This window comes from Plodia interpunctella, chromosome 23 (assembly GCF_027563975.2).
Source record: "Plodia interpunctella isolate USDA-ARS_2022_Savannah chromosome 23, ilPloInte3.2, whole genome shotgun sequence".
Taxonomy (NCBI): domain Eukaryota; kingdom Metazoa; phylum Arthropoda; class Insecta; order Lepidoptera; family Pyralidae; genus Plodia; species Plodia interpunctella.
In genome coordinates this window covers 3,896,228-3,921,213 of record NC_071316.1, presented here as the reverse complement: position 1 = coordinate 3,921,213, position 24,986 = coordinate 3,896,228, and the positions used below count along the sequence as shown (strand labels likewise).

Sequence of the window (24,986 nt, the reverse complement as noted above, 5' to 3'; positions counted from 1 at the left end):
ACAATGTTGAAATCAAAGATTTTTAGTCACATACCTATGTTTGTTCAGTCTTAGTTATGGGCGATATCTACTGCGATATCCAATGATTGAGTTACGAGTATTTATTATTATTATTATAGTATTTTTTTTATAGTTTTCACGCTTCAATTTATTATACCACTTATAAATGAGAACCAGTTCAAATATGACTGTTCTTTTGTCACTTATTGGCCATTTATTTTGCATGTCTTTAAGCTAAAGTGCAACGAAGGTATTTTTAAAGATGTATTGATATTTAATTGCATATACACAAATACAAAGAGGACCTTAACGAAGCTAACGACAAAGTGATAATAGTGTCCAAATACTTGATCCCATGTGACATAAATAGACATAACGACTCGACAAGAAGAAGATGCATACTATTCCATCAGGAATAGTTATCAAACTGTACCTAATCATACCTCAGAATAAATGACCTGAGTATTTTCCACCATGATGTAAATCAAAGTATTACATTTCCCAAAAAAATATGTATTTTAACCAAAGTTGTTTTTAGGTATGTTTAAATGTTTACATCCAGGGATAAACCCATATCTCTAATATAAAGTCAAATATTTGAAAGTGGTATTACAACTCGCAAGAGTTCCCGCGAAAGGTTGGCGAGTCAAAAGATCCCGGCCTACGGACAATCATACACTATTCACCGCCAAGCCGAGTACACTCAGACCCTTAAATATGTTTAAATGTTGAAACCGTCTCAACATTCAGATGAAAAGATTTTTAAAATGCTCTCTGTGATGCTTTAATGTTTTTTCCTTTTTTTTTTATTTTGTCTCTATCTCTCTCTTTCTCTTTCTCTGTCGTATTTTTCCGGCTTCATAATAAAGTCACGAAGCCCTTGATCCGCGTAAAAATTTTCGTCTGTAAGACCATTTTTTTGTCTTTTTTGATGATATACGATACGACCGGCCATCCAGTTGTAAACCCTTTTTATCCCTTAGTTGTCTCTTACGACGTTTACGATAATGTATGCAATGTTATTGAGGTGTGCCCTACAGTATACTGCGTTAAATATTAGTATGAGAGAAAAAATGTATGTAATATATAGATAAACTTTCTCATTTTTTTATATCGATTTTTTAGAACAGTTTATAATAAAATAATGTTATAAAAACGAAGAATATTACATATTTTTTCCGATAATTGTATTCAATTCATCGTAACAAACTCCTAAGCGAGTTTTTCAGTCTGTAATTTGAGAGTTACAGTTTTACAACCTACTAAAAATTTAAAGGGTTAATATTCGAAACGGGCGAAGTAACCCCTCCGTATCAATATTAAAACTGAATATTAATTTATTTATGTGGCCTTTAAAGTTAAAGTCCGTAATAACCTAGTTATATACATCTTGTATTCGGGATTTAACTTACTTAAATTTTGTTTTTCTTGTAATTGGAGGTACTTAAATCAATGACCTTGTGATAATATGACATACCCAGTTATCCTAACTTATAAATGCGAAAGTATCTTTGTTCGTTTGTTACCTCTTCACGCTCTATCCACTCAACCAATCTTCTTGAAATCAAATCAAATCTTTATTGTGGCACATACGTTATATAATGGTCTTATAATATTAATAATAATATTTCAAGCGTCATGTGAAATTTTGTATACATGTAGTTTGAAGTATGGAGAAGGACATAGTACCTTTCATCTTGGAAAAATAACATTATGGAAAATGTACGCGGGCGAAACCACGGGCAAAAATTAGTTAATAAAAAAGATAAAGCATACTTTAGACTAAAATACGTTGTGTCTCTTTCAGTGAATACTAAATTTTGTAAAGTACGATAGTGACAAAACGTACATCAGTTTAAAGTTGTTGATTAATGAGTAAAGTACGGTAAATAGGGTAAATAAATGTAATGCTTCAATAATATTATTTAATTCATGAATATTCCAAATGTGCTATGCTAAATGAATTTTGGTGCATTGAAATTCTGCCAGATAAAGGGATCTATTACGTGGTGGGTAAGGATATGTTTAAAAAGAAACTATTATTCAATAATTGACGACCTCGGTGGCGCAGTGGTAAGGTTCTTGCCACTGAAACGAGAGGTCCCGGGTTCGATCCCCGGTCGGGTCATGATGGAAAATGATCTTTTTCTGATTGATCCGGGTCTTGGATGTTTATCTATATATGTATATGTTATAAAATATAGTATCGTTGAGTTAGTATCCCATAACACAAGTCTCGAACTTACTTTGGGGCTAGCTCAATCTGTGTGATTTGTCCTAATATATTTATATTTATTTATTATTTATTTATAACTGAAAAAAACTTTAATAAAGTAATTTAATAGAAAATAAAACCACACGAATATGCATGGAATAAATTGTGTTAAATAATTGTTGCAAATTGATACCCTATTACTAAAACCGGCAAGCGTGAGGACGCTTACCTTTCGGTATTATTTTAAAGAATTTTGATATTGCTGCCATCAGGTTCATTCAAAAATAGGCTCAATTTTAACAAAAATACACCCCCAAATGCACAGTTATAAAAACATTACATTGAAGCCCAAATGTCTATAATCGGGGGTGAAAGTTTGTATGAAAATCATGTCTGGTAAGCTTTCGCAGAGAAATTCACGCGAGTGAAGCTACCGGTAAAAACTGGTATGTATTATTGTTTTTATAATAGGGATATGGAATAATTCGGTGTCCGACTGTATTTACATGTGGCGCTATTATGTCGACGACAGCCAAGCGCTTTGAAACTGGGACTTCATAGAGATCATCCATCAAGGTTAACCCGCTCCGCGACGAGAGCTGTCCATTATGCATCTGTGTTCTTTCATAGAAATGTCTACGATACGAATAGATTTTTTTATCTTTTTGTAAGGCAGACAACTGAAAAAAATTGCTTTCGGCGATTGTACTTATTTACCTTTGTTTTTTTTTTTTAATTTGTTATTTTTATTATTTTTTGGTGTGTTGATATTTTATATGATATTTCCGTTTTATTATTTTTATGGTTTGTATGCCTAGTAAAATACAAAACTAGTACTTTTTTGTATCTTTTGTTGATCTGTATGATTCAATGGCGTGTGGTCCATCCTACAATAGGACCCGTTTTAAAAAAATGTTCCTAACCAAGTCATGCAAGCCAAATTAAGCTTTACAATCCACATATTACAGCACAATGTATCGTGAGCTATTTACAACTTCATAGCCTTCTTCATAGCCACTTCGTAGCCTCTATGGTACGAACAAAATAACTGGCACTAATACACCAGTATTCTTTTTAATTTTCAAATTTTCACCAAAAGAACAAACAATTCGCAAATCTGACATTGGTCTCATTTGTTTTAGTATCATTGATCTAGTCGAACGTGACTTAGTATAAATCTAGTTGGTGATAACGAAGTAATATTAAAATAATTTAGGAAAGTAAAAATGAGGGAAATAGTTCATATACAAGCCGGACAGTGTGGAAATCAAATTGGCGCTAAGGTAAGCTAGAAAAATAACTATCTTAGATTTTAGCTTGTTTTGTTTGGCGACCTTTGTTTGGCGACCGTTGGACCGAAACGTCTGATTGATATGATTTTTGCAGAATGTTTTATGCCAGCACAAAAGATACACCAAAATTGTTTTATTAGGTAGTCTGGTAGATAATCGTAATCAGATTCTTCCAGCACCTAAATAATTTTGTGCAATGAGTTGAAATTAAAAATTCATAGTAAAGTTTACATTTTTCTTCAAACACCCAGAAAACAGTCTATCTTAATGACGAATCAAACCTTATTCCGCTCATCTATTCCAGTTTTGGGAGGTGATCTCCGACGAGCACGGAATCGACCCCACGGGGACATACCACGGAGACTCAGATCTTCAGCTGGAGAGAATCAACGTCTACTACAATGAGGCCACTGGCGGCAAATACGTGCCCAGAGCCATCCTCGTGGACCTCGAGCCTGGCACCATGGACTCCGTGCGCTCGGGACCCTTCGGGCAGATCTTCCGACCAGACAACTTCGTCTTCGGCCAGTCGGGCGCAGGAAATAACTGGGCTAAGGGACATTACACGGAAGGCGCTGAACTCGTCGATTCCGTCCTAGATGTCGTCAGGAAAGAGGCTGAAGGATGTGATTGCCTACAAGGTTTCCAGCTTACCCATTCGCTTGGAGGCGGCACTGGAGCGGGACTAGGAACGCTGTTGATCTCAAAGATTCGAGAGGAGTATCCTGACCGGATCATGAACACATTCAGCGTCGTGCCATCGCCCAAAGTATCCGACACAGTCGTAGAACCCTACAATGCCACCTTGTCCGTGCATCAGCTGGTGGAAAACACTGATGAATCCTACTGTATCGACAATGAGGCGCTGTATGACATCTGCTTCAGAACTCTGAAGTTGACTACACCCACATATGGCGATCTAAACCATTTGGTCTCCGCAACGATGTCTGGCGTCACCACTTGTCTCAGGTTCCCCGGCCAACTGAATGCAGATTTGAGGAAGCTCGCAGTGAACATGGTGCCTTTCCCTCGTCTGCATTTCTTCATTCCAGGGTTTGCCCCGCTAACATCTCGCGGCAGTCAGCAGTACCGCGCCCTGACTGTCCCAGAGCTGACACAACAGATGTTCGACGCCAAGAACATGATGGCTGCCTGCGATCCGCGTCACGGAAGATACTTGACCGTGGCTGCTGTATTTAGAGGCAGAATGTCAATGAAAGAAGTAGATGAACAGATGATGAATATCCAGAATAAGAACTCTTCATACTTCGTTGAGTGGATTCCGAATAATGTGAAGACCGCAGTGTGCGATATTCCGCCTCGAGGTTTGAAGATGTCTGCCACTTTCATTGGAAACTCTACGGCCATACAGGAGTTGTTCAAGCGTATTTCGGAGCAGTTTACTGCTATGTTCAGACGCAAGGCGTTCTTGCACTGGTACACTGGAGAGGGGATGGACGAGATGGAGTTTACTGAAGCGGAAAGCAACATGAATGACCTGGTGTCTGAGTACCAGCAGTACCAGGATGCTACCGCCGAGGAAGAAGGAGAGTTTGATGAGGAAGAAGAGGGTGGCGACGAGGGAGACTAGATTACTTTTTGTTAAGATTATATTGTATGTTTTTATATATTTATTTTATTACATTTTATGATGTGGTAAAATGTAGGGATTTTATTTTTGGGTTTTTATTATGAATCAATAAGGGTGAGTTGCACCAGTCTACTTGACTAGACTGACTAGATAACATTACTGTTTTTCTGCGAAGGTTAAAGACAACATCAATGTTGACGAGTGCTGAGTCTTAACCAAATTCTAAATGCCACGCCTATTTAGCACCTCTGGTACCTGCCTACCTAGCCTATGTGGAATCTGTCTAGACCATCAGACGCACGAGGAAAAGTTCTCTACCAAATGTGCCGCTTGGCTCTGATCCAGATAAGAGCCAAGCGGCACGTTTTGTTTCACGATAATCATAGGAAGTAAAATGGCTCGCAGCCTACAAATGGCCAGTAATTTAAAATTGGCCGCTGCAGTAGGCCCTTCATGCACTTAACTAGTACCTAGCTTCCATTCGTACTGTGTACTTCGCAACAACCCGACCAGTAGACTTTGATGAAAGAGAACATACATACATCCACACAACTTTTGCATTATATAATCAATCAATACTCAATACATATAATAAAATTTAAGAAAGGCCAAATTTGTACATTGGATATTTTTTTTTTAATTCTTCATGGGATACTGATATAGAACTGATAGTTACTGATATAGATACGAGAATATAATTTTGGAAATTTTTGTTTGAACACGCATCACTCGAAATCTACTGGACCGATTTGCTTGAAATTTGGTATGTAGGTAGGTACCTTATATACCGGGTTAACATCTTAGATCGTTTCATCCCGATAAATGGTCAGGTTCCCGTAGGATAATTGAAAAACTATGAATAAAAAATGCCTCAGAATCCAGGGTTAACATCTTATAGACATTTCATCCCGGAAAATGAGACCTTATATACCGGGTTAACATCTTAGATACGTTTCATCCCGATAAATGGTCAGGTTCCCGTAGAATAATTGAAAAACTATGAATAAAAAATGCCTCAGAATCCCGGGTTAACGTCTTATAGACATTTCATCCCGGAAAATGAGGAAGGTCCTGTAGGAAAATTAGATACATTTCATACCGGTAAATGGTCAGGTTCCCGTACGATATTTGAAAACTAATTATGAATCAAAAATTCCTCGGAATTCCGGGTTAAGATCTTATAGACAATTATCCCGGAAAATGAGAATGGTCCTGTTGAATTAAAATAACAATCCACGGAGCCGATTTACTTTAAAATTTTGTAGAAAGGTGTAAACAGAATATAAACATTTTTTTTTTATCGATGAAAGTCTGATATACTCGTAGATATAATTAGAAGGTTTCTTATCTTTTTTTCAACTTAATTTTGTTATATTTTAGTTTTGAACATAATAGATGGCGCCACCAAGACATTTAAAACGTGCTGTGGTTTCGCTCAGACAAAATTATATAAATATTGTACTTTCAAAATAAAACACTAGATGGCGCCACTAAAACTTTTAAATCTCTATCCATAGCCCCCAACGAAATCGTAAGAGTTTTACTTGATACTTACTTACGTGCACAAGGTAATTTTATTTATTTTCGTTGTATTCATACAAAAATTGTTATCAGTTGTCAGAACGACTTTCTATGTCCTTTCTTTATTAAAACTAAATTTACAATACAATACCAAATATATTTATTACCCATAAAAACATTATTAGTACTATAGCTATATTAGTAAAATAATACAAATTGTGCATACATATGGACCAATGGTGGGTCTATTGCTAAGCAATCTCTTCCAGTCAGCCTTTGGGTAGTGAGAGAGGATAACAGAAGAGGGTGGGTGAATTTTGGGCGCCGTATGTATTAATATATCAGTTTAAAACTCTTCCGTTACTGAGTGACTAACTGATCAAATCAAATCATTTATTCAGAAATTAGGCCTTCACAGGCACTTTTTCACGTCATATTCTAAATTAAATGATGTTTACTACTAGCATTTCGGAACGACCACTGCTGGGAAGAAATGCCGAAAGAAACTCATTCAAACAGTGTTGGTCCCTATTATGCCAGAAGGGCTTACCATTTTTTTGTATAATTTTTTATCAGTACTGACTGACTGACTGACAGACAACGTATACCCGAAACTGCTGGATGGGAAGCTGATTTTTGGCATGTAGGTGAGCACTAAGAGAGGATTTTTAGAAATTCTACTCCGAAGGGGGTGAAAGGGGTGAAAAACTGTAAATATGAAAGTTCTACACCGTTGAAGTTAGTGACTTAAAAGTTTGGATTTTGGTTGTTTACAACAAAATAATAATATAATAAATACATAAGTCTTTCAGATTTTTCTGAAAATTAACCCTCAACCTCTTCATAAGGGGGTGAAAGGGGGGTGAATTGAATGGGACTTAACACAATTTTCAAGATAAAAAGCTGAAAATTGGCACACTTACTTTTTGTAGTAAATAACAGTAATAGTAATACGTAAAACGTCATGGAAAATGGGACGGCACGCGTTGCAGAAAGCGGGAAATGGGAAGGAAACACGTAGTGTGAAACGGGACGGGACATATTGCAAAAAATATGATGGCACAATATGTAGGAAACTTTACGTTACATACCAGGAAGCGGGATTGGACAAGTTTGCGGGATGAGACACGCAGCGGGGAACAGGAATTTGAACTAAAGATGAGAAAAAATGCGAATTTGAATCATGTATGTTTACCAGTCTTACAAAGTACGCAATAAAAAAAATACTGAGATTTTACTATGAAATTCACGCGGGCGAAGCCAAGGCAAAAGCTAGTATTAAATAGAAATTTCAGCCAGTATAATCTCATGTTTTCAAGCAAATAACTCGCTTTCCTCACTTTTTAATTTAATTAATAAAATAACACATTTGCATCCAACACACGTATACTTATGAAGAGCACCGTAATAGCATTGCAGCAACATGAATGCTAAAATTACTTTCATCTCAGTCTGCAGATCGATATAGCTTCTCGGATGCGGTTAGTTACCAGTAGACAGAAATGGCCGGCATTGAGGATAAATGGATAAAAATCCTTTACTTATAGGCAACAATAGCATTCCGAGATAGGGTTAGGTCTTAAAATCACGAAATCTCCGGTTTCGAGTATCACAGCCACGAATGGAATAGAGAATATGCGAGAATGAGAGAAAGAGAGACATCACGGCCATGTACCCCCCAAAAGGGCATATTTTTAAAATCCTTACGAAACGAAATATTTTTACAAACTCTGGGTTCTTGTCGGTGGAGAATTTTCTTTTTGAGTGTATCTCTCTCTTGTGAGCATTTTCCGGGATTCTTCCTCAGCCATAGAGCATCGAAACTCAAGGTTCGCTTTCCTAAATTTTCTCCTCCACTTTGCTCGCCTCTGCCAAGGCCAGGAGAAAACGGCATGGCCAGACATTTGTTCCCAACATAGTTCGAGGGGATCAACATAGTTGGACGATCCAACGCATGGTCACAAAACTTGGCTATTAGGTAATTTATCAGAAAGCGATAAAACAGGCCCTAAAACGACTAATTTAACCGTAAACATTAAAAAAAAAGGGGACTAAAGTATATTTTTTGTGTATTATGAATTTAAATGGTATTCTCTTTCCAGGGTCGTTCAAAACGCTGGCGATATTGAACTGCCTGTTGGCCCGTCAACTCTGCTTCGAGGACGCCTCCTGCTCCGCCATCTTGGAAATCATCCCGCGTGTCTGTGGCTCCGAACTCGGTGAGTTTTTTGCATGGAATTATCTAAATCCATGGTTTTTTGTTACTGTACAATGAGATTCACGAGAGATGACCACTAAAGGCATTTTTAGGGGTGTGAGGTGAGGTGCGGACGGAATATGTCAATCTGGGAGCGACGTAATTGGTGCAAAATATTATGAAATATTATTTTTTTCAAGTACAAGCGCAGACGACCCGCCATATTATTATGTGGCCATCTTTCGTGAATCGATCTGTATCTGTCTGTTTAGGCCGATTTGCACCAACCCGAGTGCTCATTTCATCCCCACTCTGGCGGTTACCAGTGCCTGCATGGGATAATGCCAGCTATTGGTTGAACAGCCTGAGTGGGGGTAAAATGAGTATTCGGTCGGTCGTTCGTTACGCTGTGTTCAACTTATTAAATTATTTTCGTAAAACGTACTAAAATACCAATTCGATATTCAATACGAGAACTCAATATTTACAGCCTCAAAGTTTTTTGTATCCCAAGTCTTCACTCATTCCAAATCTTGAACATGTCTAAAACAAATATGTACAAACCTTCGTGTACGTCATGATATGACATTTAACTGAAGATTTCATACAGGTTTCTGCTGAGTTTGCTCTGCATTCTAAACAAATCGTTCATAAAGGAAAATGGTGTTTCTTTTGTTAAGATCAAGCCATTATGCATGAGTGTACACATACGGAAAGCTAACCGCGACATCCTCTGACTACGGCCGCCTATTACACCGTCGCGTCTTGTCATCATCGCGTAAAAATTGAAAGTCAAATCCTCTATTCAATTAATTTATTGCTTTTTACGTTGCACAGTAGGAGAATATGTTCATCAATTTAGTTACTACGAATCTAAGTAATACAATATGAATCCGCGAACCACTAGCCTCTTACTTTTCATCTTGGATTCACAAATCACATGACGAAACATATGTGGGACCATTCTAACTACCACAAGATCTCTTGACTTTGGCGTTTCTATATTCGTCAAGAACAGAGACGCTAAACGGAAAAACCCGATCGATCACTGAATAAAATACAATTATTTAATATTTCTTTTTATGGTAAATTTAAAGCAGTAAATGTATAAAAGAGATGCAATATTGGTAATTCGATGAAGCAGCTCGAATCGCTTTACTAAATAGCATAGTTAGCGTATTTAATCCGAGCTAGGTAAATAAAAATAAAACACTACTTTAGTAAACTAAGGTTTAGACGAGTTTAAGTTACTTCCTTTGCAAGTAGATTAGAAACCGGGTCCGATCAATTGAACATTACTAGAGTAGTGTTGCTAAACCTTTTCACTCCATTTTCGATCTTTTAAGTTGTGGAAAGAAGGGAATTAAATTGTTCGTTTAGGAACAAGTTATTGACTAGAGAAAGAAAACGTGACGTGTGGTTCTCTACAGAGGCTTCTAATGGCCCTCCTGCGAATGCAACAACAGCATTTCTAAAGACGTCAAGTAGACGGTTGGTCGTAAAATCATAGCTGAAATGTTAGGTTTATTTTTTACGCCAAATCTGTCGAGTGTAACAAAATAATACCTATGTGAAAAAGAAAATTCACTACGGTGTCATAGGCAGCTATCGAGTACATATTTTGACCTTCCAAGTGGCTCGGGGGAGAAGCGAATAAAACATCACAGGCTGAGAGTCATCAAATAATCAGGGAAGCAACCTTTAATATGGTTCTCGCTAATTATAATCTTACTCAATTGACACACGGATTAATATTGTACGACAGGGTTTGAGACGCTTGTTTCGAGTTCGAACGACAAATTGTGAAGAGACAGCCCTAGGTTTAATTTGTAAATTAAAAATCTGTTTAAGCTCTCAGGCTGAGATTAACAAGCTGTCGTGAAAAAAATGTGTCTCTGCCATTTATGAACGGTTCACAGTACTGACACAGTCCTTCTTCGACATCAAACTGAAGCATTGGGTTGAGGTGATTTTCGTTAATAGTTGAAGAGTGACTTAATTTACATATATCACTTCACATGTATTTTTATACGTTCGTTTCGAAACTCGGGTTTTTCTAATGCAGCGAATACCGGATATTTTGATTATGACAAACAAATTGACACAATACAAACACAGCTAAACACCTGATTTTTTTTAACAACAATATTTCATTAAGGCACAGTATCTCACAAAGCGGTTCTAACAATAGACTAATGTGGGCCGCGGTACGTGTGTGGCGGGCCTAACAATGTGTGCCAGCCCTGGATGTGTGGCAGCCCTAACAATGGCGAAGGAGGTCAACGAGATCGATAACGGGGTTCTTTCGGTAATTATGAAAACCAATCTGTGGTGATTGGTTCCGTAGGAATGGAGCCTACATCTTGTGTCGTTAACTTGTGTAAGTTTGCTTCAGTTCTTGTTAGGGTCCCGTATCTCAAAAGGAAAACGCCCATGAGGATTCTCTTATAGGTGTAGGATTTATTTGTACTATGATTCTAAGTGAATCATTTCGTTGTCTCCTTTTGTATGTATCCAGAAACGGAAGAGGCTACAAATAAAATAAACAGCAAATTGAGTTTTTGAGACATTTTTAAACGTATTGTAACAATTTTTATTTAAGGGCGCTCCTGGCTCACTATCCCCACCAATAAGTTTCTGTCGATTTCTTTTAATTTATAGAGGAAACTAAAAAATACCAGGAGATTATGCTACACTAGATAAATGATTTTATTAGATAGTAGGTAGGTATCTTAGTTTTTCATTAAACAAAATTATATCACATTTTATGACAAGGAATTTTGACAACTGTGTCCAATAGAAGTCTACAATAGTTTTTAATAAAATCAATTACCTGGTAAGTGTACCAGGTAATTGATTTTATTAAAAACTAGGTAATTTGTAAGTATAATAACAAATGTGTTACACATTTCTTAGTTTTTGCTTATAAATCCTACTAATATTATAAATGCGAAAGTTTGCGAGTAACAAACATACATACATAATGTATGTTTGTTACTCTTTCACGCAAAATCTACTGGACCGATTGTTATAAAATTTGATACACTTGATGGAATAACACATAACTTACTTTCGATCACGAAATTCCTACGAGAGCGAAGCCCCGGGGCGCTGCTAGTAAAAGAATGAAAATGTGATGGTGGCGCTAGTGTGCAGGTTGACAAAGTCTAAAATAATGTTTGTCACTTTGTTGTTTTGTCACTTTGTTGTTTTGTCACTTTGTTGTTTTGTCACTTTGTTGTTTTGTCACTTTGTTGTTTTTTCACTATATTTTCAATGAGTAATAAGGATTTTAAATAAATTTGATGAAAAAAATCAAGGTAAACTGAAACCTGCAATAACATAAAGTAGTTATACCACAGCTAGTGATTTTATTTACGAATAAATATACCTAAATGCTTTGAGCCAAAAGCTATTTAACGACTAATTAATTAACCCTGAGATTAGCTTTGAGAGTTAACAGCTCGATAAATGCTGTTTATAGCTTTAGTGCATCTTGGGGCACTGTGTTTATTTTAACATTACGAATTCACAGGATAACCTAGATATTTTACCAAGTTTCAGGAACAGTGAGTTACAGCTCGGACACACTAATAAGATGTTTGAAATAGACGCATTATTATGCACATTCCACAGAATAATACAAAGTCATAGTCACCCTTGTACTCATAATAGTGGTATGTTATATGCGTATCATGCTTGCATGAGTGAGATAAAATGATTTTTCATACATTTTCCCAAAATATCCTGTGACTTTGCCAAAGATTTTTACGCAGATACATGTTGTATAGGTACATATATCTGTCGTTGCACGAGAAAAGGTACCTAATGTTAGGGCTTCGCTTACGACATATTATGCCCATCTATTATTATAGAAATGAGCAAATGAAAATTCTTAAAGCGATTTCTCTCCATAAGATTTTTTTTTCCTGAATCAACATGTAACCGTTTGCGTGCCAATCGTCTGACAATTATAGATGCCGAAGACCTTCCGAAGTGGAGAAAACTTAAGAAGGCGGACCTTAAGCTCCGAAGAAACAAGAAATGCGCTTCAGTGAGAGAGACCAGACATCATTGTCTGTCCCTTTCTGTTAGACGATGAGGCCAGATAACCATAAACTAAAATAAAAAAGCCAAAATAACACTACAGTTTTCACCCAAAACAGATTGCTGTCCAAACTTGTATCCACCCACAATCTCTACTTAAATTAATATTCTAAGAATCTCAAAGAAAAAGTTGGAGGACCCTTCAGGGGGCGAGTGCCCTCGACATGAAATTTATCCGTGAAATTCAAATCCAGGACAGAAACGATGATATTCAGACGGACTAACGTCTCCTTATGGTTATATTTGTTTATCTCATTATATTGTTAGAACCATTAATTCTCTCTCTCTTCCTAAGCTTCCCTTCTAGTAGTCTCGCGGATGCATTACAAATTTTGTCCCATCATAGCCCTTTAGAGAAAATAAAAAAATACCTATTTATGATCATACCAAACGTTCGACGACGGTGCGACTACTCAGCAGCCTGATATCATCATGTCAGCGTACTATACTGGAGGTTCTTTTTCAGATTGTCATTGGTCTTGAATGTTAGTCTATATATTTATATTATATATTACACAAGTCTCGAACTTACTTTGGGACTAACACAATATATTTTATTTATACATATGTATGTATTTATTAATTTAAAAGCCTGTGTGACATGTATAACAAATGCATTTGAATATTATGTGTTTATTTAAATTTCATTAATCAGCCTGCGATAGCTCACACTTTTCAAGTGTGGATGGTTATACAAGTACTGTGGAAGCCAACATTTTTAGTTTAAAATAAGACCATGAACTAGGAGGTCATTTAGAAAATAGACACCCTTTATTACTGAAAACTTGGTTTTCCTATGAAAAGCATTTAAATGGAGCCTCTTAGACCTGTGACCTTGGAGCACAATGGCAGCCCAACAATACACACGGACTTAGATGGGTTTACGCCAGGTTTTTGCCCAGTAAACCCGCAAGCCCAACCGAAAGTAAGGTTTCCGGTGGACTGTTTGGAAAGAAACTGGGCAAATACTGGGCGTAAACCCACCTGTGGACACGGACGTAGACCCAACCCCGGGTCTATTCAGAACTATTATCGTGTTTTTACGTAGATAGTATATGTACTATTTACCTTTGTAGATAGTACTAGCTTATGCCCTCAACTTCGTATGTGAGTAAAAATCCGGTTCCCGTGGGAATTTCAGGAAATCCCTTCTGAGAGTTTCGGCTCGGCTTCGAATGGCACGTTTAGCGGTTGGTTTCAATCGTCAAAGTCCACTAATCCCTCGGGCCTCGGTGGATTTTATTAAACATTTGCGTTTGCCCGCGACTTCGCTCGCGTTTATTTTGTGCGTCCGCTCATAACTTCTTATTATCAATATCTCGGGTTCTAAGCAACGTATTGCGATGAAACCTAGTAGCGGATGGTCTACATCCGCTATGTAACTGTGAAAATCACATCAAATCCCAACCAGTAGTTTTTATATCTTGCGCGAACAAACATAACCTACTTACAGTTTTATTATATGCATAGATAGATAGATAGATATAGATAATTTATTGATAGTATTGATTTGATATCTTAGATACAGAACGCATCCTTTATCTTTTTTGTCAATGTCAAATTATCTGTCAACTGTCAATTATTGCTTTTCCCGCCTTCTGCGATCTTTTTCCGCGCTGCTTTGTACCGACTTATGCGCTACCGAATTGTTCACCTCGAATAAACATTTATTAAATTACCAGATTTTTGTTATATTTGATCGTAGATAAAATTAATCAGCTTGCTAAATGGCTCCGTTCATGACAATCATTATCACTTCATAGTATAAAACAACGCTTTCTGTCTGTGCTTATACATGCTTAGATCTTTAAAACTACGATTTTGATGTGGGTTTTATTTATCAAATAGAATTCAAAAGGAAGGTTTTACCCGAGCGAAGCTGGGACGGGCCGCTAGTATACAACATAACTCAAAAGCCACTATACCTAATACTCATATACCCTTCCCAGTGGAACATAAAGGCGCTCACATACTGGCCCTCGCGAAATGACAAGGGACACAGCCAACGGTGACAAGACACTTTCGGAGGCCCGATCAAATTCAACTGACAAGAAAAAAGATCCCTTTCTTCGTGGAAACAATACCGTTTAAGTCGAGAAGCCATCTGTCTTAATTATACGCGTTTCGAACAAGGCAACGACTCATCATTGTCAGTGTAAATAGGCCTTTCTCTTCTTTTTATTTTAAGAGCTAAGCTCTATTGGCCTTTGCCATCGGATAATTTGTACTAGTAAAGTCATAAGTAATTATAGAAGATCATATAACCTTCCCATATTATGGACTAGCTTTGCCCCCGGATTCGCTCGCGTGAATTTCTCTGCGATAGCGGAACAGACAATTTTATACACACTATCACCACCCATAAATTTGAGACTTGATTTTTGAAGAAAAAAAAACAGCAGCCGATGTTTGAACGGGGGTCTTTATATACTTGGATACCAAATGTCATCAAAATCGATCCAGAGGTTTAGCCCTGAAAGACAAAAACAGACAGACAGACTTTCGCATTTATAATATTCGTATGAATACGAAAGTATGGGTTTATTAACTGCAACCTGAAGTAGAACTTTTCCATATAAAGTACACTATACACTGGTGTCGATTCCTTTAGGAGATTATTCTCAATACGAATAAACCAGAGGTAATACTGTAAGCTGCTGCTAGTAATATAATATTAGTAAAACCGAAAATCTCTTTCACACGATAAACCGAAACAAACTTCGTGCGTTTACTGTAACATAAATATTTTCATGGCCAAACGGTAAATAAACAACACGATGTGTTTAAAATTAATCGCGCAATATTTTTTTTTGATTAAGCAGTATAGCCTGCTTGTTTGCAAGTATTAATTAAATTAATAAGGACGGACCCCGGGGACTGAGTCGGGGCAGGAAACATATAGGATGTGGGTGATAAGCTTCCTTGTACTTTATTAGCTATACGAAATCACCTGATTTCTTATACATTGGCATTATTTTATCTACATGCTCAGTCGATGGTACTGAACAACTTTTCGTATAGAAGCAACTTAGGCATTTAATTTTGTATAGAAGAGCTCGTTTTTTTTTCGCGATTTCGGAGTTACTCCCATACTAAAACTTGTTCAGAATCATGGACTGAGCATGCAGATAAAATATTGCCAATGTATAACAAGTCACCCTGTATATGTTTGAAAATACTTAATTTGTTTGTTTTACAACTAATTTTATTTTTTTATTTTATTATATATTGTGACATTTAAATTTTATTTGTAAAACATGTACGTGATTTGTGATCTTCAAGTGTCTGAATTATACTTCTATTTCGACGAATAAGATTTGTAATTATGAAGTCATGGGAATCGAGTGTGTCATACTCACTCAAATGTCAAATGTCAATGTCAAATGTCAATGTCAAATGGTCAATCTGGTGGTGGCGTCGTGGGCCGAGTCGTGAGGTTCCCTCTAGTATGGTTGAGCTAGGCGATGGATGACCCATGCGTCAACTCGTGAACGGGTGCTGCCAGAGGGAACTGGTCATCTCGTTTCTCATATATTTTTATGTAAGTTAATTGTTTTTCACAGCACAGCACAGCACTCTGATCACAATCATAACCTGTTTTGATATACTTTTTACTATTTTATATACATTATGTACTCTTATATATTATTAAAAAAACATTGTAAGAAACAATAATGGTAAGCCCTTCTGGCATGATAGGGACCAACACTGTTCAAATGAGTTTCTTTCGGCATTTCTTCTCAGCAGTGGTCGTTCCGATATGCTAGTAGTTTGTAGATTGTGAGAAATAACTATAAATATAAAAATTGACGAGAAAAAGTGCCTGTGAAGCTCTAAATAAATGATTTAAATTTGAATTTAATCCATACTAATATTATAATGTATTATAAATGGTAGGTAAGGTTCATATTATTTTATGCTTTTTCCCGAGCGAAGCCGGGACGGGCCATTAGTTAAATATAAAGACTTTACACGTAATTACGTGATACTAACGTAAAGTAATTGGTTTCATTTGTTTTTTGCTCGTTTAATACTTTGTTCTATATAATAATTACGCTTTTTTTACTTTTTTAATAACCACGATAAGAAGGAAGGGGTAGCAATAGGTTAATAAAAAAAATCTCGCTAAGTATCGGAAAAAGCGAAAATTGGCTAGTCCAAACAAGAATGACGCAACAAATTCGCAAGAATAATAATTTGAACATGAAAAATTGCCGCCATATCTCACGGCTCAAAGAGCGGACAAATTACGGCGTCTTCGCGGAAATTTTTAAGCATTAGCTCCGATAAATGGCGGGTGACGATCCAAAATGGACGACTATAGTAAGCCATAATATACCTGTTATCGAGTAATTACAGTATTCCCCGAGACGGTAGTAATAATATAATAAAAAAAAATTCTACTGGAAGAAATTTTACTGGATACTTGTTTATTAATCGTGCGGAGTATCATTCAATAGGTGTATGTATCACAATTATATAGACGTACGTTTGTTGTTTTTAATATCTTTATTGTACAAAGAACACATGTTGAAAGTACACATAAGGTAAATGTTTACCATGGCGGACTTATCCCATGAAGGGATCTCTTCCAGTCAACCAGCGATAGTTTGAGGGGACATATTCACTCAATATAATAAATTAATATAAGTCCAGTGCTATATCTATTTATCTACATCCATCTGGACCAAGTTTACAGCTTCTAGTGGTCATTTTAAAGGTCCCACGGTTCCTCGTGACATGTCGATATTGTTTTTACGACACAATATAGTCTATGATTTGGCCTTCAATGCCACAGTCACACAACGCGCTATTCTGGATACGATTAGACACTTCACAGATTATATTATATGATTTGAATTTGATGGCCCAGGACAGAGATGGTTGGCGGAGACAGAAGGAGGCCTATGCCCAGCAGTGGGTCATAGTGGGCTGCAAATGATGATCATGATCGTGATGAGTGCAAATTGACTGTTCAGCTGATCGGACTCAGTATTTAATGTCGAAATATGTTAATTTTGTCTATTATTTTTTTGAAGTTTTTATATTCCATATAATATACTCAATATTACAAAAATTACAAATGCTGTTTTCGCTATTAGACTGTGTGATTCCTGAGAAAGGTTTAGGTAAATTATTATGCCTGTTATTATTTTAAAAAACTTAAGACATACTTTAAACTGAAATATGTTTAATCTCTTTCTGTCAATTTCAAATCTATAAAGTGCAAATTTTTAGCTTTAAGTATGTTTTAACTTTTTTGTGATATGAAACGAGGTATGGTTTTACTCTTTTTCTCCCTAAATGGCACGCTGAAAATTATAATTGATAATGGAGTAGGGTATCAAAAAAAAAAGTCTTTTATAAGGTGATCACAAAACCCGCAGGCAAAAGCTTATACATTTGATCTTTACGAATGCGATGTACGTCATCCCTACACTCAAAGACACGAGGACTGATTTTAACTCTTGTTAATCGGGGCTTAAAAACTATTTCGTCCCTTTTGCTTTTGTTTTCTCTGATTAAGATGAGAGCCTTTGCCCTTTCACCCTTGACGATTACATATAATGGGAGTCGACATGTCAAACTGATCTACATAAAGACGGCCAACTAAATCTGCTTAAACAGGAGGGTCGAGGTCAGAGGTAGTATAGTTTTTAAGAGCGCGCGTGCGTAACCAAACTACTACTTGAAGATGAGAGAAAGAGATAGATTGTATCTTTCTCTTTCTCACGTATACTCTATTGTATTCGGTAACGATGCGACCACGGGAACACAACGAATGTAAATAAATACGTATGTACATGTGATTAGTGTATTAATTTTAAGCACGCTTTTTATTAAGTACTCAATGTACTTGAAATGTAGTCTTAAAATTTTGCAAATCCATACTAATATTGTGAATTTTAAAGTATGTTTGTTCATTGATCCTTCTTTCACTTTAAAAAAGAAGTATTGGATTATTGGTATGGAGATAGTTGGTGGGTCGTAGAGTGACAAAAGCAGCTATTTGCAGTCGGCGAAAAACAGCTAGTGTACGAATATTTTAGACTTATTTATCTTAAAAAACACTGCACCAAAGTGGATATGTTAAGAAGAACTTCTACCGGCCATTTAAAAAACGTTTTTCTGTCCATAAAAATAAAGTTTTTTTTTATGTTACACATAAATAAATAGGGTAATAGTTAGGTCCATTTTTCAAATTTATAACAAATTCAAACTTGAATATTATTATAAACTTCGTGAAAAATAACCGTGTAACTTCAAATGAATTTGTGAATACTCTATAACGAATGGCTACTCTAAGGGTGAGTGGAGATTCAGAGGTCAGGCTTAAAAGCAAAAGTTCCAAACAAGTATTATTTTGTATCCTTTGATTTAGACATCTGTGGTGAGTCTAAAGAAAAAAATGTAAATTTGGGACCAAGATCTTGTATATGATTTTGTTTTTATTATAAAGACCTGTTTGATATATGACTGGAGATTAGTTTTATTTAAAACTAGTGGAGATAAGGTAAAAAAAAACGGTGAAACCAATGAACATAAAATAAAAAATGGTTACAAAATTATAATTGGATGTTTCATTTGTTCTTTTGACTTTTGATGAATGCCAATAATTCCATCACCACGCGAAACAGGAAATATATATATTGAACATGTATGTAAAATCATTCAGACGCCTTTTTGTGCCATCTTATCTCAAAAATCCATTAACTTATTGTCCCAAACCCCGGAAAAGTTAATTTCCCTCCAAAAACGTCCTTACGGAGAGGTCTAACCTTTCGGACCGCCCCGACATCGCGGCAAAAACTATCCCCTGGCAAAAACACTCGATTATCTGAGAAATTAGAAAGATTTTTTGGTCGGAGACACATCAAGGAGTGGCTGAGTGACTGTATTACATTTTTTCCTTGGAATCCTTTCAACAAAAGGTATTGTGAAGGAAAATCGATGTGTCTAACAAGAAATGGGAGTGGAATTAATTTCGACCGCGTCGTAGAGAAGTCCATTGATTAGAACTTTATCTTTTAGTTCCTAACACATGTTTACATAACGAATAAAATATTATTTACAATAAAAACACAAAATTATATTAAATGAAACTAAAAACTATCTAACTTAAAAATAACTTACAAAACCTACGTATAAATTAAAAATATCTAAAGAAGGCATAAATTATTCTGATTCTGACATGATTTTTTTATTTTGACTATAACTTTATTATTCTCTTTGTTACAGTGGCTTGCTCGACGGTAACTGTGACGAAATGCCAAGCCGCCCTGAAGACCCTGCAAGCGTTCCCGTTCTTCAAGCCGACTTGCCTCTGTAGAGAGCCCAACGTGGACCCTGAGTGCAACTCCTTCCGAGACTTCCTGTTCGACCACCCCTGCGTCTTCGTCACGAAGAAGGGTCAGTAACAGCCGAGGGTTTATTTACGCATAGTGACTATTTAACCAATGGTCTGACAACTAGGGATGCCGACGACAGGGCGAAGTGAAGATAAAAAAAGTAGGAACGCTGACCCTGGGCTTCGACGCTCAGCGGCTGAGGAAACAACCAGGAATAGGTTTAAATGAAAGACAGGTGTAATCAGTAGTAAATGCTAGCTATGTTAATGGTAGTTGCCGACGCAGAAAGAAACAAGTTTTTTCATACAAATTTTTACTCGCTATTACAGCACTTTAGGGGTTGATTTTTTATAAACAAAGTAGCCTAAATTTGAGCTCTGGTTTTAAATATATCTATGATAAACATGCATGGGATTTTGACTCAGAAGATATGTGAAATCATAGGCTATGCTTGTATACGTTAACTCGAAACGAAATATGAAATAAATACGGTCTAAACCATGCACATTAAACAACGACATTTCAAAAATGGCTAACACCAAAAATTTTGGTTGAACAAAGCTGAAAAGAAGAAGAAGAATATTGCATATACACTTTTACTTTGAGTACAAAAACACCTTTTTAAGGTGTTTTCCCTGCTGACCGTTGCAGGCGTTGCAGAAAGCATGGATTTATATAAGTATTTCGTTCAACGGAGTACCTACTAATTCTATGGCGGAAAGATCTCTTTAGCAAGAGGAATCCAACAAGGAATGTATACAAACTATATGGATATTCGTTACAAGTCTTGGCTTGGTATAAAAAAATATTTATTCAGTTCCGCTTTACCATCCAATGAGCAAACGAATTTATTTGTAAAATATATTTTTAAAATATTCGCATTTCTTTAAATGAAATGATAACATAGCTCATATTTTTGCATTTGCATACGCTAATGCGCTAATTTATTTGTAAAACATCTTTAAAAAATGGGAAGTTTGACTTAGATTTGTACTATTTATGTCTATGAGTAATATAGAATCGCGTCTTTTATCTTACTGAGTAGACAGAGCCAGGAGTCGTGAATGCGACGTTTACCCGACGTCAATAAGGATTAATTTCTTGAAAACAGGGAATTTAACTATATATAGCATATATTTAGTGGTGGAATTGGGATATTGAAACTAGAAAAAAATGTAGATACGAGTAATTTTTAATTATTTTCTTTCTTTCTAAAACAAAATTATAAATATATATTGAGGTACCTAATATAAAAAGAGGTAAGCGTTTGTGAGTTTATATATTTGAGGCGGGTAATCTCCGAAACTACCGAACTGATTTCAAAAATTCTTTCCCCCCTTAGAAAGGTATATTTATCCAAGATTGCCATAGGCTATATTTTATAAGTCCCGGGCAACATCTAGTCACATATAAAAATATGATTTTCGCCTCCATTCATTCCAACCCGAAATCAATAAGTTTGCTCTATTCTAAATCTATTATGCCAAATACGATACGAATCTCGACCGTGTCATTATATAAATAACCAAGTAAATATATATAACTAAAGCATTTCTCGGACCTTTTATAAAGCTATTTTTGGTGAGCCTTCTACTGCTTTTGACAGGATGTCTTCGATATCATAGGGCTTGTAAAGAGTAGTAGGGACTTTGTTAGGGTCTCTATTTAATCGCGAAATAATTTTCAGGGACAATTAGTACTCTTATCTAGAATACATACGGCTCTTCCTTTATATCGAAGATTTTGATATTTTGGAACAACTATTCTCTGACTCAAATTCTAATACTGTTTAATTTAGGCTACATATTATAATTTTACAAATCTCTTTGAATATATGAAAAATTGAGACGCGACTTGTTTTTTATTTTTCACTATTCAATGATAAATAAAAGGAATTGATAAAATTATGATTCTTTTATCTTTGTTACAGAAAAGGACCCGTACCCTGTGGAGACCCTACCGACCTGCAACTATGCCATGACTGTCTGCCAGAGTGAGAAGGCTTGCACAGCGCTGTATACCCGTTTCAAGAGTGCTTGCAAGAATCATGAGGGCGAGTGCAGGATGGAGGACAAGTAAATTATTTTATTTATAAATTATTGGCTAAAGGCCCGTGCACACCGACGCGTACACGCGTATCCAGCACGCGCACAGCAAAATTGTATAGAATTTTAAAGCACGTGTGCAGTAAAAATGTTGCACAGCAATTCGCTTTGCAGTCGCGGTGGAAGACTCGCGACGAAATGTTTGAAACAAATATGTTAGTGCAAGTGATTGCTAAGACACCAGTGTTGACGCCATAATCCCAGCGCGTTCGATAACGTACGTGGTGAAAGCGCGTTAAAGTTAAGTTAGTTAAAGAAGCAAGCTAATTTATTTTGTTAAGCGAAATATCAGCATTTACCAATTAATATTAAAGTCTACTGAAAATCATTGATATTGCTAAATATTTTTCGGGATAAAATTTCCATTGAAACCTGTCACGTCCGTAAGAGATTTTGCAGTAAATTAACTTATCAAATAATTCTCAAGCAGAATTAAGTAAATTTCAAAACATTTTAGGTTAAATATCTTATTCCTGGACGGCGATTGGGAAGTTTAATTTTAACATTTTGGGGTAAGCCCCGCTATTTTTGAATCGGAACCTTTAGTACCCAGACATTTACCAATATAACATTTCGCTCCGTTGACCTTTCCAAAGGGTTTTATTTGATTACACATTTGAGCTCATTGCTGATTACACGCCGATGTTGAGTTGAGCCATTCATTTAATTCTACCATCGAAAAGGAAAAAGACACTTACAAATACTAATATTATGAATGCGAAAGTCTGTCTGTTCTGCTTTCACGGCTAAACGATTTTGATGAAATGGTATGCACGTAGTTGAAGAACCCTGTTCAAACATAAATTACACCTTTTTAAATAAATTCACGCGAAACCGAGGGCAAAAGCTAGTCAGTTAGAACTTATTCATCATTTTTGTACTCGAGGGATTGTGGAATGACGTCCCTGCCAAGGTGTCTTTCCCTAGAAATTACAACATAGAGATCTTCAAAAGGACAAGGAAAGAATCATTTAAGGAAACAAAATGATACCTTACGCTTCTGTTCCTTTATTTGTTCTTCGCATTATGAAACTAAAGTCTCAATATCCATAATTCTAATATCCTTGACTAATCAAATCAAACAACGAGCTCAGTTGAGTTTGCAAAGTTTCCATATAATTAGTTCGTCGACGCAAATTATAATAGTGACGATGTTGATACTAATTAATTAGCTAACTAACGTTTTACCTTCGAACGAATGATTTTACTGATGTTTGTTACAAGAAATTTCATATTTTTACCGAATGCCCCAAAAAATCAAATATTTGTTTGCCTGCAGTTCTGAGTTTCGTGCTCGTTTGTGTTTGTGTCCATTAGTACTTAGCGTGGCCCGTTGAGTATTGTCATTGTCATTTCTCTTAAAAGTTGTAAAAATACACGGTGTTGAGGCAGACGAGTGGGGTAAGCGGTTATTTTTTGACCGGAAACGGCTGTACATGCCATCGGAAGAATGGAGGAGCTTAAAGATAATTGCGATCACCCATCCAATGGCCAACCATTGTGTGAGTGTCTTAACCCATTGAGCTCCTCATATTATATACTTACTTATATCTAATTTGTACCTGTATGATTTTTTTATTTGTTTATTATTATATTTATTTTACCCAGTTTGTTTTCCAGGGAAGCGTGCCGCGAGGCTTGGGCCGGACTACGGCTGTCCCCCGTGTTCGGCTGCATTTGCCCCAACACCTACATGAAGAAGCGGTGTGACCGCGTCTTTACCACCGTCAACCATAATCCCTGCGTCGGTGAGTACACAGCTTTATGCGCTAATCGCCTAAGGGTTCCGAGTGAGGAAATTACTTAATAAATGCCAATGTTTTACATTAATTGTCGTCGTCTCTTTCATAGCTTTAGAAAATATCCGCGTGGCGCGTGCAGAACCTCGGATGAAAAATCAAAATTTTCAACCTTTTTAGTTAGGATAGCCTTAATTAAATAAATACCTTTGTGTTAACTAAAGTCTTCAAGTCGACGACGTACAGTATTTATCATAAGGAGTAAGTACTCTTGTCATCAACAACCTCACGTGTAGTGTAACAAATCATAGTTTTATCGAAAATACATTTATCCAATATGGTCTGAACTGAATAGATTTTAATATCCTCGTACGTAGAATAAGCATTTCTTGGCAAACACATAGAACTATTTTCATTAGAGGAATCCATACCTCCATTATACTGAAGTATCATTCAATAACCCGACGTAATGGCTTTACTGAGAGCACATCATGTCCAGGGTTGTGATTAAAGGGTTAACTACAGTATGCCAGTAGTTTGTAGCTCTTTAAGATACACTATATAATTTATTTTTTTTTCAATTTTATGTGTAAAGTATAAATGATTCCACTTTGACTATAAATACAAATTTCACATCAGTTAACATTTTGCAAACGTAACTGTTTTGTTCAGTTTTCTTGGTTAAACGAAAAATGTTATTCTTCCTTCCATAAAATACTGATTTAACTGACTACATCCATTAATTTTTGATGTGTATCCCTCTCTTCCTATTTTCACGTTCATTTTTACAATTAAACTCCCTCCATAACGTTTTTGTATTATCTCCATTCGTCTGTTTCTAGTTTTTTTTTCTCAGTTGTTATTTAAACA

The 24,986-nt window shown here is 36.2% G+C and overlaps 2 protein-coding genes across 7 annotated transcripts in view; both read left to right on the top strand.

Moving 5' to 3' along the window:
* The window catches only part of Gfrl (Glial cell line-derived neurotrophic family receptor-like), a 173,886-nt gene that overhangs the window by 118,182 nt on the left and 30,718 nt on the right, over positions 1 to 24,986 (top strand). For all 6 annotated transcript variants that reach the window (XM_064436738.1, XM_064436736.1, XM_064436737.1 and 3 more), the window contains 4 exons: positions 8,722 to 8,838; positions 20,163 to 20,333; positions 22,203 to 22,347; positions 23,998 to 24,125. In XM_064436738.1, coding sequence (XP_064292808.1) covers positions 8,722 to 8,838; positions 20,163 to 20,333; positions 22,203 to 22,347; positions 23,998 to 24,125 — 561 coding nt within the window. The remainder of the gene's footprint in view (positions 1 to 8,721; positions 8,839 to 20,162; positions 20,334 to 22,202; positions 22,348 to 23,997; positions 24,126 to 24,986) is intronic.
* LOC128680246 (tubulin beta chain) lies at positions 3,342 to 5,169 on the top strand. Its single transcript, XM_053763278.1, has 2 exons — positions 3,342 to 3,498; positions 3,812 to 5,169. The coding sequence occupies exons 1-2, from the start codon at positions 3,442 to 3,444 to the stop codon at positions 5,096 to 5,098; spliced, it is 1,344 nt and encodes a 447-aa protein (XP_053619253.1). The 5' UTR covers positions 3,342 to 3,441; the 3' UTR covers positions 5,099 to 5,169.